At 41.6% G+C, this 27,953-nt stretch overlaps 1 protein-coding gene across 1 annotated transcript; it reads right to left on the minus strand.

Moving 5' to 3' along the window:
* Positions 1-1,648: 1,648 nt before the first annotated feature.
* Ccdc77 (coiled-coil domain containing 77) lies at positions 1,649-27,514 on the minus strand. The gene is made up of 12 exons (XM_051203731.1): positions 27,323-27,514; positions 23,639-23,692; positions 20,028-20,265; positions 19,330-19,472; positions 17,793-17,889; positions 15,320-15,392; positions 13,906-13,997; positions 11,051-11,199; positions 7,134-7,353; positions 3,891-4,016; positions 3,642-3,794; positions 1,649-2,194 (listed from the first exon to the last, which is right to left on the minus strand). Exons 2-12 carry the CDS (start codon positions 23,674-23,676, stop codon positions 2,048-2,050), a joined length of 1,476 nt encoding a protein of 491 aa, XP_051059688.1. The 5' UTR covers positions 23,677-23,692; positions 27,323-27,514; the 3' UTR covers positions 1,649-2,047.
* Positions 27,515-27,953: the final 439 nt, after the last annotated feature.

Here is a 27,953-nt window from a genome sequence, read left to right on the forward strand (position 1 = left end):
TAAAAACTGGCTCAGAGGTTAAGAGCACTGGCTGCTCTTCCAGATGTCCTGAGTTCAATTCCAAGCAACCACATGGGTGCTGTCTTCTGGTGTGAGGCATACATGGAGGCAGAATGCTGTATACATAAATGAAATCTTAAACTAAAACAACTGACTGGCTGGCGGCCTCTCTCACACTCCTGCTGTTGGAAGGGGCTCTGTGATGGGTAGTCTGTCCCATTCTGTCCGAGCCTTCCTTTGGTTGATTATATCTTCAGCACTGTCCAGTCCGTGGGCAGTGCTTCACAAGAGGAAACAGATTTGCCCAAGCCTGTTAACCCCCTCAGGACTCTGGTCTTGATGGTGCTCAGAGTCCGTGAAGGTTCTGGTGTAGTCTTCAAGTGTCTCCGGGTTATCAGCCCCCTGAAGACTGGATCTTTCGCGGTACACTATTTGTCAGGCTCTAGCACAAAGCATTTCACTTACACTTAGTTTTCTATGAGTGTGGTTCACAGAGAGTCTCAGGCTGCTGAATGGTGAGAGAAGATAGTAGATACTCTAGGTACCAGGCTATATATTAAAAATGATATAAGGGCTGGCAAGATGGCTCAGCAGGTAGATACTTGCTGCCAAGCTTGACACTCTGTGTTAGACCCCCAAACCAACACAGTAGAGGGAAGAGAACTAACGTCCTCAAGTTGTCCTCTGGCTTCCACATGTGCTGTAGCACTCAATTCCACTCTAAATAAATTAAGATCATTAAAAAAGAGAAACCAAGATAAATACTTATACAAGCATAAGACATTATCAAACACTGAAACATTTTAAACTACATATTTTATTGAAAATACTGACTTTGAATCACATTTTTGGAAAAAAACATGGTTTTACCCACTCTAGATAAAGTAGCACCTTTTTTGGATGACCTATTTTACTAAGTGCATGGGCTATACTGCCTCCTGGTGGTCTGGTGGTCGGTCACTTGGGACATGCTCACAACACAGTCACACAGCTAAATAAGTGTCATTGTGTATGGAATTTGCTGCCTCCTCCCCTCCCTGCCAAGAAGGGACCCACTGCAATGAATGCTGCTTCTGCAGGAAAAGAGGTCTTCCACTGACACTTGGCCAAACTCACCAAAACACCGCTTTCTAAATTGCTGTCATCTTTTTTTGTTTGTTTTTTAGACATGGTCTCTTGTTACCTAGGTTAGCCTGGAACTTACCACATAGCCAAGGGTGGATGTGAACTTCAGACCCTCCCCTATGTACCTCTCTCCAGTGCTGATTATAGGGGAGCCACCAAGCCTGGATTTATGCAGCTTTAAGGAGAGAACCCAGGGTGCTGTATGCTAGATATCACTTCACCAGCTAAGCTACATCCATCCTCTGTCCTTTTTTTTTTTTTTAAATTATTTTTAATTTACATACATTGGTGTTTTGCCTGTGTGCATGTCTGTGTGAGGATGTTGAAAGCCTGGAACTAGAGTTACAGTTGTGAGCTGCCATGTGTGTGCTGAGAACTGAACCCAGGTCCTCTGGAAGAGCGACAAGTGCTCTTACCCACTGAGTCCTTCTCTAACACCCCCATTACTGTCTTTTTAAAGACAGAAAAGCCTGCTAATATATAAAAGTAGGAATGTCTCCAAGTAATTCAGACTATAGTTCAGACACCCCAATAGCAAGGTTAGTGCAAGCGTAGCCTTTCACCTCCCAATTTGTCACTGCTCCGCTCTCTTGTTTGTTTCCTTTTCTGCTTTGTGATGTTTTGTTTTCATTTTTATTTTTTGGAGACAGGCTCTTACTAAGTAGCCTTGGATGGCCTAGAACTTACTATGTAGACCAGGCTGGCCTTGAATCACAAAAGCTATACCTGCTTCACCATGAATTTGTGGCAATCCTCCTGTCTCTGTCTCCCAGTGCTGGGATTGTAAGTGTGAGCCATCATGCCTTTAATACCATCTTTATAAAAATAAATACCACTACTCTGGCCAACTCCATGTCCACTGCCTGGGAACAGGTGACCATGCCTCAGGCTTCAGGAAGTCGATCGCCCCAGAAAATAGACATCAACACAGCCTAAGCTCATTCTCCAGGCCGAACACTTTAGACTTGAGGTCCTTCAGCTCTCCCTGTATCTTATGTGCTCGTCTATTGCTGTCACGGACTTCACACAGAATGGCAAGGTCCTGGTTTCCCCGGGCACTCACTGTTGCCTACAGAGTTGAGAAAAGAGAGAGAGAGGGAAAGAAAGAATTAGGGCATAAGCTAAGGGAGAAAAATCAAGTCATAAAGAACATGCTATACTGGTTAACTCCTTTTTTTGCATATGATAAATGCAATCCTAAATCCTTCAGTGACTAATTTTAAAAATGAAAATGTTTAATTAGTCAAAGTATTTCAGAGAAGAAGACAGAACATCATGAATTCAAGGTCATCCTTAGCCACATACGCAGTTTGAAGACAGCCTGGGCAACACAAAACCATCTCAAAAACTGAATCAAACAAAACAAAATGGCAATGAAGCATTGGGATAGAGTTTAATAAACAATTAGCAACAGACAAAAAGACCAGTACAGCATTGGTGAGATCACTCAGTGGGTAGCACTGGCCACGAAGCCTGATGATCTGAGTAGGATCCTAGGAGCCATATGGCGGAAAGAGTGAACGGACTCCTACAAGTTGTCCTCATGGGCCATGGCATATATATCCTCACACAAAAATAAATGTTAATTAAAAAAAAGACCAATAAATAACATTATTGGAAAATTTGCCAAAAATAATAGAAAGTGTTTCTTTTTTCCTATCGACTTTGTTCAGAACATACTATTTAGGACCTGTGGTGACTGTTAAATCTCCACCAAAGCTCTCGAGATACTAGATACTTGATTATTTTCCCTACTTTGAAAACAGACAATTCTTTTAAGAGAGAGCGAGTATGTGTGTGCTCTCACCCATGTACACAAGAGTGAAGGTCAGAGAATGACCTCAGATTGTCCCTTGTCACTCTCCATCATTTTTGCTTTGTTTTGTTTCTGAGACAGGGTCTCACTTTGTAGCCATGGCTGCCCTGAAACTTGCTATGAGGACCAGGCTGGTCTTGAATTCACAGAGATCCTCCTGCCTCTGCCTCTGCCTCTTGAGTGCTGGAATAAAGGTGTGTGCCTGGGAGATGGTCTCTCATGAACCTGGAGGTCAGTGCTTTGACTCTCCCTCCTGACAGCACATCCCAGAGTCCTGTCTTCATCTCTTAGCACTGGGTTACAGATGTGTGTCTGTGCTTGGATTTCACGTGGGTGCCAGGGATCTGACCTCAGGCCATCATGCTTGCACAGCCAGCAACTCTACTCAGTAGGCCAACTGCCCAGCTCCCCTCCCCCAAACACACCTAATTCTTTTAATCTGGTTGTAAGGTTAAGTCTGTTTTCCCAGCAGGGTGTTCCTGTTGAACTGATATTCAGAGGATTCAAGGATACTTATCTTTTGGTGTCCAACTAAGGACACAGCACATCCTTCTGAGTTTTTGTAGTGCCATTGTCTTCTTATTCTTACACACACTCTACTGAAATCCATATCACATCCTTGGCCATCCTTCTGAGGAACCCTCCTGACCATCCTTCTACACCCCACCCCTCCCCTTTCCTAACTCAGGGGCAAAGGTACCTTATAGAGCATTTTCTCCAGGTCTTTCAGCTTCTGTCGAAGAATCTTAATGTCTGTCTTGAAGCCTTCTACTTCCAGGATGCGTCGATGCTCAAGGGCTTCATAGCGTTTTGTCATTATCTGTAAGCGCTTGCCCATCTTGTTGGAGCGATCCTAAAAATGGGTGATGGGGAGTTTATGAAGAGTAGGAAATCAGTCTCCAGAGCTGTCTGCATGTCTCCATGTCACAAGTGTGACAGCACTATATACCTTGAAGATCTCTCTCCTCACTCCCTCTTCCTCCTGGATTCGAGCAAGTTCCTCTTCTAAGGAAATGCACTGTTCTTGGTACATGCTGGACAGCTTTTTCTCTTGCACGAGTTTATCCTTTAGAGACTGTAGGCCAAAGGGATAAAAACATTTAATGTTCAGCACTATAATAATCAGGTAATTCTTTTTTTAAATTTTATTTTTATTTTATGTGCATTGGTGTTTTGCCATTATGTATGTCTGTGTGAGGGTGTTGGATCCTGGAGTTGTGAGCTGCCATTCGGGTGCTAGGAAATTGAATCCAGGTCCTCTGGAAGAGCAGTCAGTGCTCTTAACTGCTAAGCCATTTCTCCAGCCCCATCAGGTAATTCAAAATAACACTGTGGTAAAGAAGGGAGGGAAAAATTTCCAGAGCAAATGTGTAGGAACAGATATGAGGAGATACCCGGGGCCTCACCATGTCTACATTTCCCTCTCTGTACTTTCCCTCAGGTGTAGTGTATATAAGTACATAAATATTTAAGATAAAACAACCCAGGTGTTCTAGTTAGGGTTCCTATTGCTGTGATGAAATACCATGAACAAAGCAGCTTGGGGGAGAAATGGTTTATTTGGCTTACACTTCCACACACTGTACTGCATCACTAAAGGAAGTGAGTGATGGGAGATGTCATTCTGTAAACATGTTTCTCGTATCGGTATGAATAAAGTACTGTTGGCCAATAGGAAAGCAAGATAGGTGGGACTAGGAGACAAGGAGGATTAGAGGAAGTAGATTCAAGATGGAGGACGGAGAGAGTAGAACACTGGACCCTCTCTCTGGTAAGATGAGACCACATGGGTTAATATTTAAGACAGAGCCAGCCGATAAGAAATTAGTAACAGGCCAACAGCTTTATATCTAATACAGCATCTCTGTGTGTTATTTGGGGCTGACGCAGTGGTGGGACCAGACCAGCAGGGAAAAACTACTCTTAACAAGTGAGGGCAGAAACTCAAGCAGGGCAGGAGCCTGGAGGCAGAAGCTGGTGCAGAGGCCATGGAGGGTGCTGCTTACTGGCTTGCTCCACATGGCTTGCTCAGCCTGCTTTCTTATAGAACCCAGGGCCACCAGCCCAGGGATGACACCACCCACAATGGGATGGGCCTTCCCAAATCAATCACAATTAAGAAAATGCCCTACCAGCTTGCCTCCAGGGCCATTTTTGGAGATATTTTCTCAGTTGAGGTTGCCTTCTGCTCCCCTCCTTCTATTTGTTAACTCTAGCTTGTGTCAATTTGACATAGACCTATCTAGCATGCCAGCTCTGGTGCTCATGCCCTGTAACCCTAGCACTCTGGAGGCAGACAGGAGGACCAGCAGGTCAAGGTCATCCTCAGCTACACAGTCAATTAACAGCCAACCCTGGGCACAGGGGACGCAGTCTCAAAAAGTAAAAGCATTTTTGGCTGAGAAGAATCACACAATAGAGCTCAGAATTTGATTTAAGGAAGACATTATGTTTCTCACCCTTTGAAAAAAAAAAGAAAAAGAAACATCAACAATATATATTACACGTGCTCCACAGAGAAGCCAAAAAAGTCCTTCAAAACCTTAAACTGGGCCAGCAAGACTGCTCAGCAATTAAGGCACTTCTATGAAGAGTGGATCCCACATGGTGGAAGGAAAACTGACTCCTTCCTACAAGTTCTCTGATCTCTACATTCCTATCATGATACGTTCATGCGTTACAAGAGTCTCTCTCTCTCTCTCTCTCTCTCTCTCTCTCTCTCTCACTCACACACACACACAAATAAATGCAATTTTTTTTTTTTTTTTTTTTTTTTTTGCGAGACAGGATTTCTCTGTGTAGCTTTGTAGACCAGGTTAGCCTTGTATTCACAGAGATCCACCTGCCTCTGCCTCCCGAGTGCTGGGATTAAAGGCGTGTGTCACATGTGCCACCACCACCCAGCCAAATAAATGCAATTTTTAAAATTAGAAAACCAAAAAACAAATCAGATCCATATACAGAAGTGACACCTGTAACCCAGATGCTCTGGAGACAGATGGAGAATTACTGGAGCCCAGGGGTTCAAGCTCTGCCTAGGAAACAACAATGAACCTCCCACTCAAAATAATAAGCTGGTGTTGGTGTGGTAGCACCCTCATCCCAGCACTCAGGAGGCAGAGGCAAGAAAATCAGAAGTTCAAGGCCATCTTCAGCTACACAGTGAGTTGGGAGCCAGCCTGGCTACCTGAAACTCTGTCTCAAGAGTTCAAAAGGAGACAATAGGGTACCTTTCCATCAGGCTATGTTACTTTCTCATATACTGTCTGGCACCGTCAACTATGACTGGCCTCTGCCAGCCTCTCTCGGGATTGCATGTCAGTTACTCCTTGTTGCTCTCCTTTTTTGTCTTGTGGCACTAAGGATTAAACCCAGGGCCTTGTATACAAGTGAGTCCTCCCTTCTCCTTGTTTACTTCACAACCATGATAATGTCCTTCCTTTTCCTCAAGGACTTTCCTCGGGGACTTCAAACTTTTACCCTCTGACAGGAATGCCCTCCCCTAATCTATATTGCAGGCCTCAACAAAAGCACCAGACTTAAAGAGGGTGCCCCTAGGTCCTCTTCTAGTGGGGTTCCAACAAGTAATACAATTGTTATACAATTCTCTTACTAATATAAAATTACTTAATAAACTATGATTTTCTTTGTTCACTAAAATATAAACACAACGAGAAAAGGCTCTGTCTAACATATACAGTGCTTTCTCCAGAATCTGGTCCATTTATTGAACCAGGAAATGAAGAGTAATATTTTTGTTGTCTTTTTGAGAGAGGGTCTTACTCCATAGTCTGTCTTGAGTTCTGTCTAGCTTAGTATTTCAAATCCTCAAATACTATCATGATCAGTCTCTTTGCTATCTAGTTCATGACCTTATTGCTAGATCAGCTTCATGAACTCAGTGGACCTTATATAACAATTTACAGGCTCTTTGAAATCTCCAAGTCTCTGACAGGGTCTTGTGTAGCTTGGGCTGGCCTCAAACTCACTATTCATCCAAGGATGACCTTGAATTTGTGACTCTCCTGTCTCTAATCTCCAAAAGCTTGGATTAAAGGAATGGGCCTGGCTTTATGTAGTGCTGAAGATAAAACCCTAGGCCTCTGTATGCTATGCAAATATTCTACCAACTGAGCCTTAACTCCAACTCAAGGAAATCATTTCAACCGTCCCAGGAAAATAATGGCGTTACCTTAATATATTCATTTTGAGTATGGTGACTCTCATGCAAAACTGGAATAACTTTTCCAAGCTTCTCTTCTTTCTTCTTACATTGCACTCTATACTGCATAATCTTTGCCATCAAGTGGTCTTTTTCAAGCATCCATAGCTTCTCTTTATTTTGGTTTTCAAATCTTAGCTGTAGAAAGTCTTTGGTGCTCTCGTAGAGCAGTTCTTGGGTATGATGGAGACTATGAGAAAAGGAACAACTGTGAGCATGAAGATGCTCACACTGTTTAGCTGAAATACGGGGTTATTCCAAAAGAGAAATACAGCTTCTTTAAAAATTGTTCAAGATGAACTCCCAAATAGCAGTTTTACAAAGACACACGGTCTGATCATTGACAGTTTTACAGGCTTTATTAAGTAAAGTGTGTTGTACCTACCATGCTCCCTGGTTCAGACTCAACTTTACAGAAATGTTCCTGAGTGCTAATTTGAGGGTTTGGGTTTGGAAGATGACAGAACTATGTATACATAGCACAAGTAAGTATGAACTATTCCCAAGGAGCGATACAAGAAAACCTGAGCCACAGTACTCTGACTGCGTACTAATCCCAGTTCCTAAACATCAGAGACAAGCTGTGTTTTTGCTGTTTTCGCTTGTGTTTGTGCTGGCTTCCATGTATGAAGGCCTATACCAAAATCTTCGTTTGAGAGGGGTGCTCTAACATATCCCCAGCCCTCTCCCCTCTTTAAATGTTTATCCTTTATTTTGTCTTAGGGACTTGCTAAATTGTCTAGGCTACCCTTGAGTTTCAATCCTCCTGCCCCAACCTCTTGAGCAATGGTATTATAGGCATACACCACCACACCCAGCTGAATTCTTGTCCTTTTCTTGAGATCAATTTCCGTATGAAGTTATGTTAATAATTTAGCCTATTTTAATTTTTCTGTTCTCTAAATCCTTACATCAGTTTTAATTTGTACTGTCTTATAATTCAATAGTTGCTTATATACTATATCAGATTTTGAATGTCAACATGCATATTTTTCCTGAGCAAAAGATAGCTGGATTATTTTCCTTACCAGCAGAACAAGGGTAGTACCAAGTACTGGAAACACAAAAGTGTTAATTAGTTCTAACAACTGTTGTTGATATTGGGAATAAAAAAATGATGTTTGTAGCTCTAAAAAAAGAATGTCCTCAGGAGATGGCACCAACATCAACATCTAGAGAAGTACTACAGAAAGCATACAATTGCCTGCTGGAGCATTAAATACCATAAAGCAGTCACTATAATTCCCTACTTATCAAATAATAGCTCTTTCCTAAGTAGCAGGGCACATATGTAAGTTTTACGTTCAAAATAATAAATTGGTTTGAAAATATCCAGGTTAAGGAGTAGGAGAGGGACAAGAGAAAGTAAAGGGAGTGAATATGACTAACATATATTATGTACATGAATGAAAATGGCAGAATGAAATCCACTATTATGCATAATTTGTCTAATTAATATATGCTAATAAAAACATTTAAAGTATCACAGCTGGGATGATGATGTATATAGTCCTAGGTGCAACACCAAACATTGCAAAAATAAATAAAGTATCAGAAAAAAAAAAAAAAAAAAAGGAGATACCCCAAGGGACAGTCATTGATGGTCTAGGGTTTCAGACCACACAATAGCCTTAGGATGATTCACTAATGAAAGGAACTGAGCATGAGCCTGAGTAGATTTGTATAATATGTATGATGGCTATTTACATACTGGATGGAAAACTAATATAAATAAAATCACACATTATTAGGGCTGGAGATGGCTCAGTGGCTGAGAATACACACTGCTCTGACCTCTTCTGGACTCTGTGGACAACTGTACTCATACAGACACAGATTTAAAGATACAGATACTATGAGCTAGGAGTATAGCTTTGTGGTATACTGCTTGCCTTGCATTCATGAAGCCCCAAGTTTAATACCCAATACTCCTCCACAAAAAATAAACAGCCAGGCCTGGTGATATGTGACTTTTATCCCAGAACTTGGGAGGTAGAGATAGGCAGGTCTCTTATGAGTTCAAGGCCATCCAAAACTAAATAGTGAGATCCTATCTTAAAAAAAAATCAAAAGCCAAAAGTGAATTAAGTTAGAGCTGGGAATGTAACTCAGTGGATACAGTGTTTGTCCAGCATATACAATGTCTTGTGCTCAATCCTCAGTACCACATAAATGGGCTATAGAAGAATATTCCAGTAAGCCTAGCACTTGGAAGGCAGAGACAGGAGACTAAGTCATTCAAGGTATTCTTGGATACATAGGGATTTTGAGACCAGCCTAGCTAGAGACCTTGTCTCAAAAATAAATAAATATGGGGCAGAAGAGATGGCTCAATGGTTAAAGACATTTGCTGCTCTTCTAGAGGACTCAGGTTCAATTCCCAGCACCCATATGGCAGTTCACAGCCATCTGTAATTCCATTTCCATGGAATCTGACATCTCTTTCTGGCCTCCCCAGGCACTAGGTATGCATGTGGTGTTTAGACAAACATGTAGGCACATATACATAAAATAAATTTTTTTGTTTTAAAGTTCAGTTGGTAAAGTACTTGCTATCTAAGCACAACCTGAATTTCTCCCCAGAACCCACATGAAAAGCCAGGCGTGGCAGTGCACACGTATAACTCCAGTGCAGAGCAGATGAAGACAAGCAAATCCCTGGGGTTTGCTAATCATTGTGTTTCAGGCCAGTAAGAGACCGTGTCTCAAAAAACAAACAGCACCCCAGACTGACCTATATACAACACACACACACACACACACACACACACACACACACACACACACACACCCCTATACACTTATACACACACATACATATTAAACATGAGGCCAGTGTGGTGAGGATACCTTTAATTCCAACACTTGGGAAGGCAGAGGCAGAAGGATGTCTGCATTTTCAAGGCCAACCTCCATTAAATAAAAGTTCCAGGCCAGCCAGGAATACACAGTGAGATCCTGTCTCAAAAATAAAAATAAGATAAAAACCAACTAAGCATGCTTAATGGGGAAAAGAAATGGTTAGGTACAACTTAACAAGTATCATCCAGTATGCAACATGCATATCTTGTGGCTACTATAGGACACAGGGTAGGTCAGGAACTGAATAGGAAAACCCTAGGGAACAAAGATGTAAGTACAATACATGGTGGGAGGGCCATCATAAAGGCACACCCCAGGCAATGGCAGCACACGCCTTTAATCCCAGCACTTGGGAGTAGAGGCAGAGGCAGGTGGATCACTATGAGTTCAAGACCAGCTTGATCTACAAAAAGAGTTTTAGGACAGCCTGAACTGTTAAACCGAGAGAAAGAAAAAGAAAAAAGGAAGGAAGGAAGGAAGGAAGGAAGGAAGGAAGGAAGGAAGGAAGGAAGGAAGGCAGACTAACCATTAGTCATTATGGGAATGTGGATTTGGTCTGAGTAAGTCTTCATTCAGCTCAGGGGTTACTATGCCTAGTGACATACTTGCTAAAAACAATTGTTCCTTAAATTATTAGTCTGACTGGAGCACAAACTAAAGCAACATGGGAGCCGAGGCTATAAGTACCAGGAATTGAACTGGGGTCATCCTCAAGAGCAGTGAGTGCTCTTAAATACTAAGCCATCTCTCTATCCCCATTCTATTAATCTTTTCTTTTCTTTTTTAATAATTTATTTCTATTTTATGTACATTGGTGTATTGCCTGAATGTATGTTCGTATGTCTGTGTGAAGGTGTCAGATCCTGGAACTGGAGTTATAGACAGTTGTGAGCCACCTGATATATGCACTGGGTACCAAATCCAGGTCCTCTGCAAGAACAGTAAATACTCTAACAGTGGAGCCACCTCTTAAGGCATTCAGAAAAGTAGGACACCTGTTAGGACCGTAATTCTTGAGTGCTCACCTCTTGGTCAGCTCTTTGATTTTGTCTTGATTTCTTTGGTGTTGAACTTGTATCTCCTCGATTCGAATCCGTCTATCCTCCATGAGTCCTTCAACTTGTTCTCTAGAAAGCTTTGTCTGCTCTTCCAGCTGTGCCTGAAGTGCTTCCACCTACATGGGCCAAGACGAAAGAGCTAGTTATCCATTCCTGCTTCTATACTTCATGTCTCTGAAGGTGAGCCCTTCCTACAAACAAAGTAAAACGGGGTGGGGGGCAAACAGGAGCAAAACAAACAAAATCTCAGTTCTCATTTTATGTGTATGTGCACCGTATATGCCTGTGCTGTGTTCATACTGGTGTGTGGACATGTGAGTGAGCAAAGTGTCTCCTTCAATCACTCCTCACCTCATTTCTTTCCTTTTTTCTTTTCTTTTTTTATTTTTCTTTTTTATTTTTTTGAGACATGGTTTCTCTGTTTCTCTGTGGTTTTGGAAGCTGTCCTGGAACTAGCTCTGTAGATCAGGCTGGCTTCAAACTCACAGAGATACAGCTGGCTCTGCCTCCCCAGTGCTGGGATTAAAGGTGTGTGCCACCAACACCTGGCTTACAGTTTTCTTCAGTTATGTTAGAAGGTAAATTAGGTATAAAATTTTGGACTCACCAAGACAGTATTAATAATAGAGTATTTTCTCTGAATTTGCCAAATGTAAATGGACTGGACATTGTAAATGTAAATCTTACCTGATAATTGTTCTTTGTTTGTTTGTTTGTTTGTTTGAGACAGGGTTTCTCTGTGGTTTTAGAAGCCATCCTGGAACTAGCTCTTGTACAACAGGCTGGCCTCAAACTCACAGAGATCCTCCTGCTTCTGCCTCCTGAGTGCTGGGCTAAAGGCATGCGCCACCACCACTACCCAGCCCTGATAATTGTTCCTATTGTATAAGGTTTACTATGTTAAGAGTGAAAACTCTTTTCTTTTTATTTAGACAAAAGTGGAAATGTTGAGAGATATTTGATTACCCTATGTAAAGATGTCACTGTGATTAGTTTAATAAAAGCTAAATGGTCAGTAACTAGGCAGGAGAGATAGATGGGACTTCTGGAGAGAGAGCTCTGGGAAGAAGGAAGGCGGAGCCACCAGCCAGAAGGAGAGGAAGCAGGTTGGGCAGTACAGCGTAAAGGACACCGAGCCACAATAAGAACATAGATCAAAGGATACGGTTTAATTTAAGTTGTAAGAGCTAGTGAGACGAGCCTAAGGTAGAGGGTGAGATTTTATAATGAATAGTAAGTTTCCATGTTACTTTTTGTGAGCTGGTAGCCCAAAGAAAAATCCCTCTACACCCAGTAGTAAGATAATGATTTATTATTTTCCTAGATTTTTAGAACATATGCACTAACTGAATGATTATAACCCCAAATGTTGATTTGTCATTCAGACAACTTTTCTATGTTACTCTCTGTATAGTCCTCAGGCCAATTACAAAGTAAATTCTAGCCAGGCATGGTGGCATCTTTAATCTCAACATTCAGGGGGTAGAGGCAGAGGCAGGCGAATCTCTGTGAGTTTTTGGTCAGCCTGGTCTACACAGCAAATTCCAGACTAGCCAGGGCTACATGATAAGATTTTGTTGCAAAACAAAAACAAAACAAATGGGAATTCTTACTTTGGATGGTTTTGTTAGTTAGGGCTTAGCGTGTTAACTAAAGGTTGACAGAAGCATTCTAGAATATTCAAATAGACAATAATGATTTTAAAGTATAAGTGCTATGAGGCTATTCTCACTTGAAAAACCCAAATCTCCTCTTGGGCATCCCTGTGACTCCTTCCAAATATGCACCATATACAATGATCACACACACACACACACACACACACACACACCAACTTTGTATAGTTCCAGATCTGTATGGGATTAGGCTGCCAGAGGCAGTGTAATGGGCTACCGAACTATTATAGTTATGACATCTTGTGAATACTGTAAGTGCTAAAACTATCTTAGTTTTCTTAGTGGTCTCTGACCACTCAGATCAACCATAAATTCCTAGTATAAACTGGTCTTTGGACCTGCCATCAGTTCTATACAATGTGTTCCTGACCTGAAGGTTATATGAACTGACTAACCACTTAAGTGCTATATCTCCGCTTTTGTAAACAGTACTTGCTTGCTGCAGATGTCCATACTGCCTTTCTGTATGTGTTGCAATTGCAGTTTTTGCCTTTAAAAAAAGACAACAAATTGAAGGCAGTGACTAAAGCCTCCACATGACTTATTCAGGTATCTCAGGATTTTTCTCTTTGGGTACCCCATAACAATAGAACTCCTCAATCTCACAACATCATCTCCTAGAGGAGTGGGGATGTATGCAGATAGGGTTTTGCTAGGTAGCCCTAGTTGCCTGGTGTTCCCTACATAGAGCCCAGCAGGACTCAGATGTATGGCAATCCTCCTGCCTCAGCCTCTCCTAAGTGCTGGAATTACAGGAGTATACCACAGGATATGGCTTTCCTTTATTACATCAATGTTCATATTTGAATCTATATTAAAACTATCTCTAAACCAGGTGTGGTGGTGCATGTCTTTAATATCAGAAACGATGAACCTCTAAATTTGAGGGTTACATTATGAGCTCTAGGACAGCCAGAATTGTGTAGACAGACCTGTCTCAAAACAAAACAACAAATTTACCTCTAACTTTTCTTGGAAAAAAGAAGTGCTTAAACATTAAAAATAATCTCAATTTTCATGGTCCCTAGGATGCCTGAATGCAATGTAAGTGTAAAGAGATAGTTCTCATACAATAGCAAAGGTGCATTACACACAGCTAAATGTGTAGAATGAAACCACTTTAGTCTGTCGAGACAAATGTATCACCTGCAGGATGAGTGTTTGTACGTCCCTCTGGTAACGATCAGATATGTCTTCCTTTTCTTTTATTGTTACTCTTTTTTTGCTTACTTTAGGATCTAAAATAGAAAACAAAAGTTCATCAAAAGCTCTGCTCAACTCTTCTTTCTGCTTCTCAAGCATCAATACTAACCCTGTAGGAATTCAGCTTCCTTTACCTGTAAGAGAAGGAAGGGAGGAAAAGGAACACACTTGAGACCTACAGTGCTCGATTCCCAGGCAGGAATCTCTTAAGGGAACTCTGCAGCATTTCACCTGGGTAATCCTATTCATCTTTTGGCAGACTCTTCCTCTGGAGTTGTGAATATTTTCTTAGTAAAAGCCCAATTTAGACACTTTAGTTATGACGTAACAATTTTCAAAAGAAAAGGTAACAACAACAAAAATGGAATGAGATCACTAGCGCCTGGGAAGGATGGAGGAAGAAAAGGGGAGGACGGCTGATGGGGCAAGGTGCAGCTAGACAACTGGAGTAGCCGCTACCATTTTGTGGCACAATAGCATACCAGAAGCAGACAGGGCTAGAGAGTACTTACAAGAGGTGATGACTATCTACCAATTACCCTGGTCACTAACACAATGTATATATACACACATTACAGTGTCACACTGTACTCTACAAATATGTATAACTGTTGAGTTAATTAATAAGAATTTTTGTTTTTATGGTTTTTTTTTGGAGGGGTTGTTTGTTTGGTTGGTTGGTTTTGGGTTTTTGGAGACAGGGTTTCTCTGTGTAATAATCCTGGCTGTCCTGGAACTTGCTCTGTAGATCATGCTGGCCTCTAACTCAATGAGATCCACCTGCCTCTTCCTACCAAGTGCTAGGATTAAAGGCATGTGCCATTACTGCCAGGCAAAAGAAACTTGTACTAAGAGCTAGGGAAATGAATCAGTCAGTAAAGTGCCTGCTGTGTAAACAAGGGGTCTTGAGTTGAGATCCTCAGCATCCATGTAAAAATCCACATCCATACACCCATTACCCCAACACCAGACAGGCAGAAGCAAGAGCATCCCTGGAACTCACTGGACAGTCAGTCTAGCCAAATAAGTGAACTCCAGGTTCAGTGAGAAGCTCTGTCTCAAAAATGTGAAGACCCCTGACATAGACCTCTGGCATCCACACAAATGCACACCCAATACACACTTGCCTCCATATGAACACACACACACCACACACACACACACACATACACACACACACACACACACATCTTGCATTAAACAATAGTTCATTCTTTTCACAGTTCTAGACATGTATGGTATTAGACTGCCAAAGGCATCATTATGAACACTATGTGTATAGTAGGGAAAACTTTCTAATTGCTTGCATTAGGATTTCTAATTCAACATCAGTGAAGATTTCTAGAACAGTGGTTACCTGCTTTGAACACTGAAGGCTCATCCTGTTCACTGACATCTACAGGCTGGATAGTCTTTTGCAGAATGCTTACCTAAAGAAGAAAATAAGGTATAGAAGTAATCTCAATATATGTGAAATTGCAGTTTTAGCCTTAGTTTTACAGATTCAACATTTATAGGTTAAATTTGCTCAAAACTGATATAATCATGTAAACACATTACATTTGTATGAGAGGGAACATATTTTTTTGGATAAAATCCAGTGTTAATACAAACTAACAATAAATAAAACCACATGGCTACTTAACAAGATATATTTTGAAAAGTACTCTTTGAGTAAGATGTGGTGGTACACACCTTCAGTCTCAGCACTCAGCAGGCAGAGGCAGGCAGATCTCTGAGTCTGAGACCAGCCTGGTTTATAGAGTGAGTTTCAGGACAGCTAGAGAGGGTTGTTATACAGAGAAACCCCATTTCAAAATACCAAAAGAGAGAGAGAAAAAAAGTAAGGTGTTCTTTGACAAGGACATGAAAAGAAAAATATGCACATTAGATATATGATAATGTTATAGAGAAATATTTTATGAAGTGTAAAGGCAGCCAAGCAAGGTGGTGTGCCCCTGTGTTCCCCATATTTGGGTGGCTGAGGCAGGCAGATGACAAGTTTGAGGCCAGACTGGGTTACCTACTGAAGTCCAGATTTGCTTGGGTTACATATTTAGACCTTGTCCCATCTCATCCTGCTCCTCCCCACTGCAAAACAGGGTTTCTCTATATAGCTTTGGCTGTCCTGGAACTTGCTCTATAGATCAGGCTAGCTTCTAACTCACATAGATCCTCCTGCCTCTGCCTCCCAAGTGTTGGAATTAAAGTGTGTCTCACCATCTGTGTGCTTTTGATAAAGACTATTATTAATTTGTAATCAGTATAAAAAGGCCTGAAAAGAAATTAAGTACTGAAAACTCTTCTTCACAAAGACTACTTCTGCTTTCTTCTCCAATCTCAGCTAAACATGTGTCCATCTAAGCTTTAGTTTTCCTTTTGTTCTTCTCTGGTTCAGTGCTGGGAAACAAACTGCACAGTGAAGATCTTCCAGAATGTTTGTGGGGAACACTCTCAGGAGAGCTACCTCTGAGGAGATAAGGGTGGTCTGGTTGGGTAAATGGAGAACTTCAGGTGTGATCTGGTTACAGCAGGTCCCAGCCAATACCAAGGGGGATCTGGACCTGAATGGCTTTTTAGAGCCATCTGAATTGAGGCAAAAAGAATGGATTCTTATTCCCCTGCGCCCCACTAAGAAGGCACAGAATGCAGACTGTCCATGAGGGATGGGAGGCATAAGCAGGGAAACAATGTCCTTTCTATTCAGTTCTGAAGGAAGAGTGAACTGTGAGCCATGAGCAGGTGATAGTCCTTACTGCTGAAGAGGGAGACCCACTACAGTTCCCTTCTAGATACAGCCAAGAAATTGTTCCAAAGCCCCTTCTCTGGATTCCTGAATTGAAATACCTAATGTTTTAATAGCTGGAGCTGAGGTATACATTGATCTTTTTCATTTTTAATTTGTGGTTATAATCATTTTTAAAACAATAGAAGCTGGGCTATAGCTTAGATGTAGAGTGCTTATGTAGTGTCTTATTTAGGCTTTCTGTTGTTGTAAAGACACCATGACCATGGCAACTCTTAGAAAAGATAACATTTAATTGGGGTGGCTCACTTACAGTTTGTATTTTTACTTGCTCAGTTTGCTCTTTTTCATTATAAGTCTTCATCAGAGTTAACACTAATAACCACATGTCAGAGTCTATACTGGGCTGTTTTGAGATTTCTCCTGCCAACAGAACTAATTCAAAACTCTTCACTTTGGCCCCAGGCAGACTTTGGACAAGAGTGAAAAGCAGCCACATTCTTCACCAAAATATCACAAGAACAATTTCTAGGCAACATACTAAAATTCTTCTCCTCTGAAACCTCTGTGACCTTCAACTCAGACAGCTGCCTGCCTCAGCCTTCCAAGTGCTGGGATTAAAGTGTGTGCCACCACCATCTACCATGGTTTCTTTCTTTTTCTTTTAAGATTTTTTTTTTTTAATTATGTATATAGTGTTCTATCTGCTTGTATGCCTGCACACCAGAAGAGGGCACCAAATCTCATTAGAAATTGTTGTGGGCCACCACGTGGTTGCTGTGAATTGAACCCAGATCCTCTAGAAGAACAGCCAGTGCTCTTAACCTCTGAGCCATCTCTCCAGCACCCCCAGCATAGTTTCTTAGTAGTGAAGAAAAAAAAAAAAAAAAAAAAAAAAAATCTTCAAACAGTTTTACAGAAAAAAAAAACGCTTTAAACCTTTAAAAAGTAGATACTGGCTGGCTAACTCCATGGCCACTTCCCAAGTGGCGTCTCTAACAAGTAGAGATGCTCTGACTGTGGGCTCTCAGCTGTGTCTCGTAAAGGTCATGCTCATCACAGCATAGCAGCAAAGAGTACTTACTTTGTGGGGAGGCTCCTTATGGAAATAGGTCACTTCCCCGGTGTCGGTTCCCACAAGAGCTAACAGATTCTGAATCTTTTTCTTGTCTTCCAGTTCCCTGCAATTCTCATGAAAAGTAGACATCATATACCAAAGGTAAGGAACCATTTCTATTTAAAGGATTTCCTTTCTGGTTGGGTGGTTGTGGCATACACCTTTAATCTCAGCACTCAGAAGACAGAGGCAGGAGGATTTCTATGAGTTCAAAGCCAGCCAGGTCTACAGAGTGAGTTCTAGGATAGCCAGGACTACACAGAGACACCCTGTCTCAAAAAACTAAAAAATAAAAGTTAAAAAAAAAAAAAAAAAAGTAGAGTAGTGGTTGCCAGGGCCTGGGCGAAAAACACAGAAGGTATTGTTTAATGATCAGGGTTTCAGTGTGGGAATATGAAAAGATTCCAGAGATTGTTCAACAATGTAAATGTGCCTACTTCTATTAAACACTTATACTTAAAATGGGCAAGGCTGATTGAGGCCAAGTCTGTAATTCTAGCTATTCTGAAAAATAAGGCAGGAGGATTTCAAATTGAAGGTCTGCCTGGGCTATAGAAAAAGTTCAGGGATAGTCTGGGCAATTTTAAAAAAGAGTTAGGGGGTGGAATGGAGAGATGGCTCAGTGGTTAAGAGCACTGACTTGTTCTTCCAGAAGACCCAGGTTCAATTCCCAGCACCCACATGGCAGCTAATGACTATCTGTAACTCCAAGATGTGACACCCTCACACAGACATACATGCAGGCAAAACACCAATGCAAATAAAATAAAAATAAAAAAAAAAAAAAAAAAAAAAAAAAAAAAAGAACTAAGGGTATAGCTTGGCAGTAGAGTACCTGTCTGGTATGTGTGAAGCCCTAGGTTCAATCCCCAATATTAAAGCAAAACATACAACAAGCCCCAAATAAACAAAAATGTAAAAGAAGTAAGTCTCCCCCGCCTCTAGAAATCTTGCAGGAATGTATCCATCTGTTCCTGACACTGATCTCCCATTAGCTAATGCCTTCCAAGAATCATTGGGGGCTGGTGGGTTGGCTCAGTAGGATTAAGGCATATGGTTGTAGGAGAAATGCAAGTGCTCAAAGTTGTCCTCTGACCTCCATACTGAGCTGTTGCAGATGTGCACCCCACATACAAACATCAGATAATACACACAATAATAGAAAATAAGTTTTTTAAAGGAATTATGATTGGATAAAGGCTTTCTCTCCCAAATTTATGACTTCTTAATGAGGGCAGCCTGTACTCAACAACTGGTCAATATCAATATAAAAAAGTTTGAATCCGTTGCCTTTGGAAGACTACCCTAGTCCTAGAGCTGGCTGTAGGGTTGGCCTCTGTAACCACCCTATCATAGTTCTAATTTGCTCATTGGTGTTTTACTGTCTTTCAGTTAAAGACACAACCTGGGGACACAACCAAAGAGAATGACTGTAGATGAATTTCATCATTTTAAGTGTAACTTAGAGTTATAATTGTAACAATTCCTTTCTTTTATTCAGTACCTGATTCTTAATCGGTCATTTTCTGAGTAGAGTCGTAAAACATGTTCCCGTTCCTGGAAGAGGCAGACCTGCATATCACTCAGGGCTTTCTGCAATTCAGCAATCTCTTCCTCCCTCTGCTGCAAATTCCATTCAAGTTTATGCTGAAAAAAAAAAAAAAAACAACTAAACAAACAAACAAACAAAAACCCAGTAGAGTAATTGAAAATATATTAGGTGTCAAAGGAAACCTCTTAGTGGATATGGAAGTGTCAGCCCATGTAGGAACATTCCTAACTGACAGTTTCACCAATACACTGAGGTGTAGCTCAGTGGTAGAGCCTCTGGCAAGAAAGCAGGAAGTCCTAGGTTCAATATCTAGTACTATAAGAAAGGAGAAAGGAAGGACAAAAGGAGAGAGGTAGGGACAAAGCTTCAGAATTAATGTGATTGGAAAGTTCACACCCTTAAGTTGTCCCTTCACACACAACACCAAGAATGCCATTAAGTCTCACCTATCTGTGTGTGTGTGAGTGTATGCGTGTGTGCATGCAGGCACGTGTGTAACTCAGAAGTTGATGCTTCTCCAAGTATTATTTGAGACTGGGTCTCTCATTAAGTCGAGAGCTCAGCAATTCTCCAGGGTGGCTTGGTAAGTGAGCTCCAGGACCCTCCTATTCCCAGTGTGGGAATTCTCTCTCTCTTTCTTCTTTTTTTACCTGTCCTTCACAAGCTTCTCTGTACAGGTCTAACTTCTTCAACAGGTCTTCATTTTCTGCCTCACAGTTAGCCATTTTCTTCTGATAGTACTCCAGAAGTTCCTGAGAAGGGCAAAGGACAGCCAGCCGATCCTCGATTGAAGGCAGGGGAGTTGACTCCACTGAGTCTGCCATTTTCTTCCACCTGTGGGGATCACTGAAGCCAGGGGCAGCACCACGTCTGGAGGCAAATGTTATTCTATGTGGAATTAGAAAGTATATATTAACTCCTCTGAATACTTGGAAAACACACACACACACACACACACACACACACACATATATATATATATATTAAATAAAAGGGGTTTTATGGATTCCATTTTGTTTTTTGGTTTCTTGAAACAGGGTTTCTCTGTGAAACAGTCTTGTCAGTCCCGGAACTCACTCTGTAGACCATGCCAGCTTGAACTCACAGAGATCCATTTGCCTCTGCCACCACCGACCCACCCCCAGGTTGCTTTGTTGTATACTATGTAGCCCTGATTGGTCTAGAACTGGCTATGTAGACCAGGTTGGATTTAAACTCACAAAGATCTACCTGTTTCTGCCTCCCAAGTGCTGGGATTACAGTGGGTTTGTGCTCTTAAAGTGCTGATAATTAAAGTGCTTATATGCATTGAAAGTTTGATTCAAAAGATTAATGAAAAATTTTGTGAATTGTTTTCTAACCATCAATAGCTTAAAACATTATCTAAAATAAACGTTAGAGACTAAAAGGGACATTTTAAAGACAATGAGCAGAGACCCACAGCTAAACACTGAGCCGAACTCCTGGAATCCAGATGTAGGGAGGAGTGATGAGCAAAGGGGTCAAGACCATGCTGGGGAAACCCACAGAGACAGCTCACCTAAGCAAGTGGGAGCTCACAGACCCCAGCTGTGTGCCTGGGGAACCAGCATAGGACTGAACTAGGCTCCCTGAACGTGGGTGACAATTAGGAGGCCTCTGATAGTAGATCAGTATTTATCCTTAGTGTACAAATGGACTTTGGGAGCCCATTCCCCCATGAAGGGATACTCTCTCAGCCTAAATACATAGAGGAGGGCCTAGGCTCTGCCCTAAATGATTTGACAGACTTTGATGATCCCCCATGGAAGGCCTCATCCTCTCTGGGGAGTGGATGGAGGGTGGGATGGAGGGGGCCGGGGGTCATGAAAGGTTGGGAGGGAGAGGGGACTGGGACTGATATGTAAAATAAGATTGTTTCTAATTTAAATTTAAAAAACAAAAATATGAAAAAAATTAAAAAGGAAGCCAGGTTGTGTTGGTGAAGGACTTTAATCCCAGCATTTGGGAGGCAGAGGCAGGCAGATCTCTGAGTTAGAGGCCAGCCTGGTCTACAGAGAGAGTACCAGGACAGCCAGGGCTACACAGAGAAACACTGTCTCAAAAAAAAAAAAAAAAAAAAAAAAAAAAAGATAAATAATAAAAACAATATGAATGGATACTACATAGTACCCATCAGAAAATCTAGTATAAGATAGATTCATAGCAACAGGAACAACATCAGATCCCACAATCTCCAGCTTCTGCAACTGCATACAATAGGACAAGATGACGTAAATAAATGGTAAAGGTATCCCAGTACTCAGGAGGCGGAGCAAGGAGAATCAGAAATCCAAGGTTACCCTCAGCTGTAGTGAGTTCTAGGCCAGCCTAGAACAAAGGAGACCTGCGTCAAAAACAAGGGGTGGGGGGCAACTAACCAAGAGACTTAAGCTAACACAGTAAGAGCCAGAAAACAAATAGTAAGCTGGGTGTGGTGGTGCACAACTTTAACCCCACAGGCAGAAGCAAGTATTTCACTGAGTTCCAGGCTAACCTGGTCATGTAGAAAGTTCTAGGCAAGCCAGGGCTACATAATGTGACTCTGTCTAAAAAGAAAAGCAAAAACCAAGCACCACCCCCATAAAAAGAGCCAAGCAAGCAAGCAATAAATGAATTAACTAAGAAAAGAAACTATGCAGAAGTCCTCCTATAAAAAAAAAAAAAAAAAAAAAAAAAACCAATTTGGCATTCTACAATTTACAATATATGGGGCTAGATAAATGGTTCAGACGTTAGGAGAACTGGCTGCTCTTCCAAAGGACTTAAGTTCAATTCCCAGCACCCACATGGCAGCTCTTGACCATCTGTAACTCTAGTTCCAAGGAATCTACCACCTTGTACAAAAGGTGCACAGACACACATGTAAGCAAAACATCTATATAAACAAAAATCTGTAACGTAACAAAATAGACATCAAAGTGTAGAAACTTTGCACAAGACAGCCCAAGTTAGAGCTAATGAATACAGATAATACAAGCATGTGCAATAAATGATCAGCTGGGAGTATTGCTCAACAGTAGAACTCATGTACAAATTGCTGATTTAAATCCTCAACATACACTCGCACAACTATTTTCAATTAGCATGAAGAAATAAACCTGATACTTCCTCAAATATTGAAATATTGATGGGGATGCCCTTCTGTATGCTGTGAATATATGTTTCTCTTATTGGTTGATGAAGAAAGCTGTTTTGGCCAATGGACAGGCAGGATGTAGCCAGGCAGGAAATCCAAACAGAGAGAGACAAAGGGAGTAGGTAGAGTGAAGGAGATGTCATGTAGCTGCTGAGGGAGCAAGAGACACAGGAATTCTCCTACATAGGATACACAGATGAATAGAAATGGGTTAATAATTGAGAGAGAGCTAGCCAATAAGAAACCTGAACCATCAGCCGAACAGTTTATAATCAATATAAGCCTCTGTGTGTTTATTTGGGACTGAACAGCTGCAGGACCAGACAGGACAGAAACATTCACTTACAGAGCTGGCCCTGGAGCTCAGCAGCATGCTTGGCAGACACAAGGGCAACACCCCAGTGCACACATCCATCCCTAGCAGCCTACACAAAAGCTCATGACAGAAAGACTGTTTTATTTTCAAAGAGCGGGAAAGAAGCTAATAAAAATTTGAGCAAATTGGGCTGGAGAGATGGCTCAGCAGTTGGGTTCAATTCCCAGCACCCACAAGGCAGCTCACAACTGTATGTAACTCCAGTTTCAAAAGGCCCAACACTCTCACACAGACATATATGCAAGCAAAACACCAATGCACATAAAATAAAAAAATTAATTAATCATTAAAACAAACAGAACAACTCTTAAATTCTAAAGATGGAGGGGAGGTATGGTTGTAAGGAATGAGTGCTATCAGTAAATCCATCTCATTATACATTGGTTGCTCCCTATGACCCAAGATTTACCATCACTGTGGCTCCTCCATTCACAATGAATGGGTCCTGGCATTTCCACAGAGACAGGGCCTCTCTACGTAGCCCTTGCTGTCCTGGAACTTAATATGCTGATCAGGCTGGCCTAAAACTCAGAGATCAACAGCCCTCTGCCTCCTGTGATTAAAGGAGTGTGCCACCACCACTAGTAAAGCTATTTTAAACTCTAGATTCTGAATAAGAATAGAGAACTGAGACATAGGAAGTATGATGTCCCTGGAGCTCCTATATTGACTGGATGAAACCTATAGAAATATCGATTAGTTAACTCAAAATTAAGCAAATATCTTACTTTCTGCAGATGGGTGTGTGTGTCGGAGTAAAGTTCATTCTGCCTTATTCGCACCTATCAAATACACAAAATTGATAATGAGGGCCAGGAAGTGTTAAAAATACACACACACACACACACACACACATATGCACACATGTGCTATACAGCTTAGTTCCCTCCTCAGCAATACCATATTTGACTCCTGAAGAGAACACAGCATTTAGACCAATACTGGATGTCTTCTTTAACTGCTTCTCCAACATATAATTAAAGGGAAAAACACTCAAAACTTTTTTTAGATTTATCTTATTTTTATGTGTATGAGTGTATTTCTGCATGTGTATATGCACAACACATAGGTGCTTGGTGCCCAAAGAGGTTGGAAAAGGGTGTCACATACCCAGGGACTGAAGTTATGGATGTTTGTAAGCCACCATATAGTTTCAGGGACTCAAACTGTGATCTTCTTCAAGAGTAACAAGTGATCTTGACTACTGAACCAACTCCCTAACCTCTACTTTAAAAAAAAACAAAAAACAAACTAACAAACAAAAACCCAAAGTCTTCAATGAACTAGGAGGCTGGTTCCAGAGGCTGGCCAACCAAAAAGCTTCAGGGACCCACCTTTCACAGAAAAGCACATTCCCCAATCCTTCCCTCCCTCCTCTCCCAATTACTTCCTCATACTCAACCAACCAGCACTGGGGTTACTGTCATAAACAGCTGTGAGGGCTTTTTCATGGATGCTGAAGACCCACCTCTGGGCTTCAGGCTTGTGAAGCAGGCACTTTGCCAACTGAGCTATCTCTCTAACCCTTGTGGGTTTTTTGTTTGTTTTCATTTTGTTGGTTTGAAAAAAGTATCTAGCTATGTAGCCAAAGCTGTTATGGTACTCATTATTAATATGGACTGGTCTGGGACTTTTATCCATCCTCCTGTCTGAGCTTCCCAAGTGCTGAGATAATATAGGTGGGTGCCACTATACACTTATTTTTTGCAATTGTGTATGTGTGTCTATGTCTGTGTGTGTGTGTGTGTGTAGCTGGAGGACCACCTGAGGAGTCAGCTTTCTTCCTCCACTACTCAGATATCAGGGTCAAACTCAGGCCTAGCAGCAAGCACCGTAATCTGCTGAGCCATCTTATCTTTTCTAATAAGCAGTTTTAATAATTTTAAAAATATACATATTAATTTTATTCTATTTTATGTCTATAGGTGTTTTGCCTTCAAGTATGTTGGTGCACTAGGTAGGTGTATGCTGGTGCCCCAGGAGGCCAGACAATTGTGAGCTGTCATGTGGGTTCTGGGAAGCCAACCCAGGTCCCTAGGAATAGCAAGAGGGCTCTTAAGCACAGGAGCATCTTTCCAGCCACTGTCTAATGATTGTTTAGGAGAAAAGATAGGCCACTCCTGAGTTCCAGAACAACCAGAGTTACATGATGCTAGATAATTCTGTCTCAAAAAAAGCAAGCAAAAAAAGAAGTGTAAATTGATCAGTGGCTACTTATAGCTTCAAATATTAAATAAAACCTAGAATTCAGAACTTTCTATTTAAGTGTCAAACCTCTCTCTCCCTACTTATTTCTATCTCCCCTAAACAAATCCTGTTTCTACAAAATGTTCCTTTTTGTTTATTCATGAGACAAGATCTCACACTTTGGCTAGCTTGGAACTATGTAAACTAGATTGGTCTAAAATGCATAGAGGGGGCTGGAGAGATGGCTCAGAGGTTAAGAGTACTAACTACTCTTCTAGAGGGCCTAGGTTCAATTTCCAGCAACATGGTGGCTCACAACCATTTGTAATGAGATCTGGTGCCTCTTCTGGCCTGCAGGCATACATGGAAGCAGAATGCTGTACACCTAATTAGTAAATTAAAAAAAAAAAAAAATCTTTGAAGAGCCAGGCAGTGGTGGCACACACCTTTAATCCCAGCACTCCAGAGGCAGAGGCAGGAGATCTCTGAGTTCGAGACCAACCTGATCTACAAGAGCTTGTTCCAGGACAGCCTCCAAAAACCACAGAGAAACCCTGTCTCGAAAAACCAAAAACAGAAAAAAAAAATCCTTAAAAAAAATAAAATACATAGAGATCTGCCTGCTTCTGCCTCCTGAGACCTGGAATTAAAATCCTATACATCATGGCAGATCCACTGTGTTCTTAGTTCTATACTCCCTGTTCATGAGCTCCCTGACAGCTGAAATATAGCTCCTTCCACAACTCTAGTAAATTCACTTAATTCAAACTATTCTGTACATAACATGTATCTTAAATATTATTTTCTTCATATCTTTCCTGAGCCTTTTCCATTCAAAATGATCTACCAAGTTAATTGTGGTGGCTTGTGTAAGGATTCAGGCCCCTGTCGCCTGGCAGAATGCACTCAGGCAGTACTTTGGTCAGCCCATAAGTACTAGTCTGCAGGCAGGTGTAAAGGACCCCTTTAAAAGACAGACCCCGCCCACTTACGCTCTCTTTTGCTTTCTCTCTCCTGCTTTCGGTTGGCCACCAGCTACCCCCCCTCCTCTTCCCCCCTCTCTCCTTTTCTGTTCCCGGTGCCTCTGTGTCTCTTCCCTTCTCCCTCACTCCCCTTTCTAAATAAACTCCTCATTTTAGCTCTGTCTGCCTGGCGTGTTATTCCCTCCACCTGACACCTCAGTCACCCTCACCTGCTATGGAACCTGCTATGCTCTCCCACGTGGTCCCTTACCTTGGGACCCTACTCACTTGGAACCCTCACCCCGGACCACCCCCACAACAGCTTGTGTCAGTACAACTTAGCAGTGGGGAAGATCACTCAAAATGGAGGGCAGCCTAGACTACAGAGTTTTAAGTTTCAGGCAAGCCTGGGCTATACAGAGAGGCCCTGTCTCGAATAAACAAACAAACAAACAAACAAACAAAACCCACAAAATGACCTGTCAGGATGATCTAACCATAGCTTGTGTACTTGGAAGGCTGCGACAGGAGTATTGCCATGAGACCAGTCTGGTATAAACAGTTAATTCCAAGCCTATCTGGGCTGCAGTTAGATACGGTCTCAAAAAGGAAATAAATAAATAAATAAAAATAAATAAATAAAAATTAAAAGCATGTTTTCACTGGAAAGTGGTTGTATTTACAGTTCTACTACGATAACCCATCTTCCTGGCTGACAGAAGCCATTTTAACACTACTCTCTAAGGCAGGTATGCCTCTGTTTATATACGTTAGTGAATCTGTTTTTTCGAGGTCTAAGAGATCGAGTTCAAGGCTATGGGCATGCTAAGAAAACACTCTACATATTGGCCACAACCCTCTCCCCGAAATGTTCCATTTACTCGCATAACTACTTTCTGAAGTAATTCATTATCCCTCATCTTACAAAAGAGGAAATCGAAGCTTACAGAAGCGGGAGGGAGAGGGAGCGGGAACTCCATCCATCTCCAGGACGTCTGGATCTTGTTCTCCTCTTGCAAGTCCACCCAGTTCTTGACCAGATCTTAGCTCCCTCATTACTATAGTTCTCCGCGTCCCGGAGACCTCTCCTTTTGCAGACAAACTTCCCACGACTGGTCCCCAAGTCACCTAAGGACCCCAGGTTTAGTCTTCTGTTGCTTTTTCCTGCATTTATTACGAAGTTTTTTTTTTATCCTACCAGATTTTTTCTTTCCAACGTCTGTCCTAAAATCCCTTCACTTTTATCCCGAAAACCACACTCACCAAGCGCCAAACTTTGGCTTCTGACAACGCAACCGAAAACCAACTCAAATCAGCGAGGGTCCACAAATTCCTACCAATCGCTCACGAGTTTAGGCGGCCTTTCGGGTTTCGCACCAATAGGACGGTTGTTCACCCAGCAGCTCTTCCCATCTTGCCTTGCGCCTCACGGTGCAGAGGTTCCTGGGAAGTGTAGTTTTTTCCATCTGCACATATTGCGAGTAGGCAGGATGTGTCTAAAGGGTGGGAAGCAAGTATCTCTTGCCTGTTTTGACACCGGTTTTGACAACTTGGTCTAAACTCACTTAACTATTTTTCTTGAATGATATACATAATCACGGAGTGGATCACAGGAATACCTCAGAGTGTCTTGTATATATTGTCATTTGATATAACCTTCAATTTCATTTAAAGTGAGCCTAAGAAAAGCTTCACAAACCCTAAGGAGTTGTCCAAGCAACACGTGGGAAGAGGAACAAAAAGGATCAGGAGTTCAAGGTCATTCTTGGCCAAATAGCAATTTGGAGCCCTTGGTTACTTAAGTACCTGACTCAAAAAAGCCAAAACAGGAAGGGAGAAATTTCCATTACTTGGTAGTTTAGATGTGGGTGGGGTGCAATGTCTCCAGTCAAAG

The sequence above is a fragment of the Phodopus roborovskii genome, unplaced genomic scaffold, assembly GCF_943737965.1.
Source record: "Phodopus roborovskii unplaced genomic scaffold, PHOROB, whole genome shotgun sequence".
Classification (NCBI taxonomy): Eukaryota; Metazoa; Chordata; class Mammalia; order Rodentia; family Cricetidae; genus Phodopus; species Phodopus roborovskii.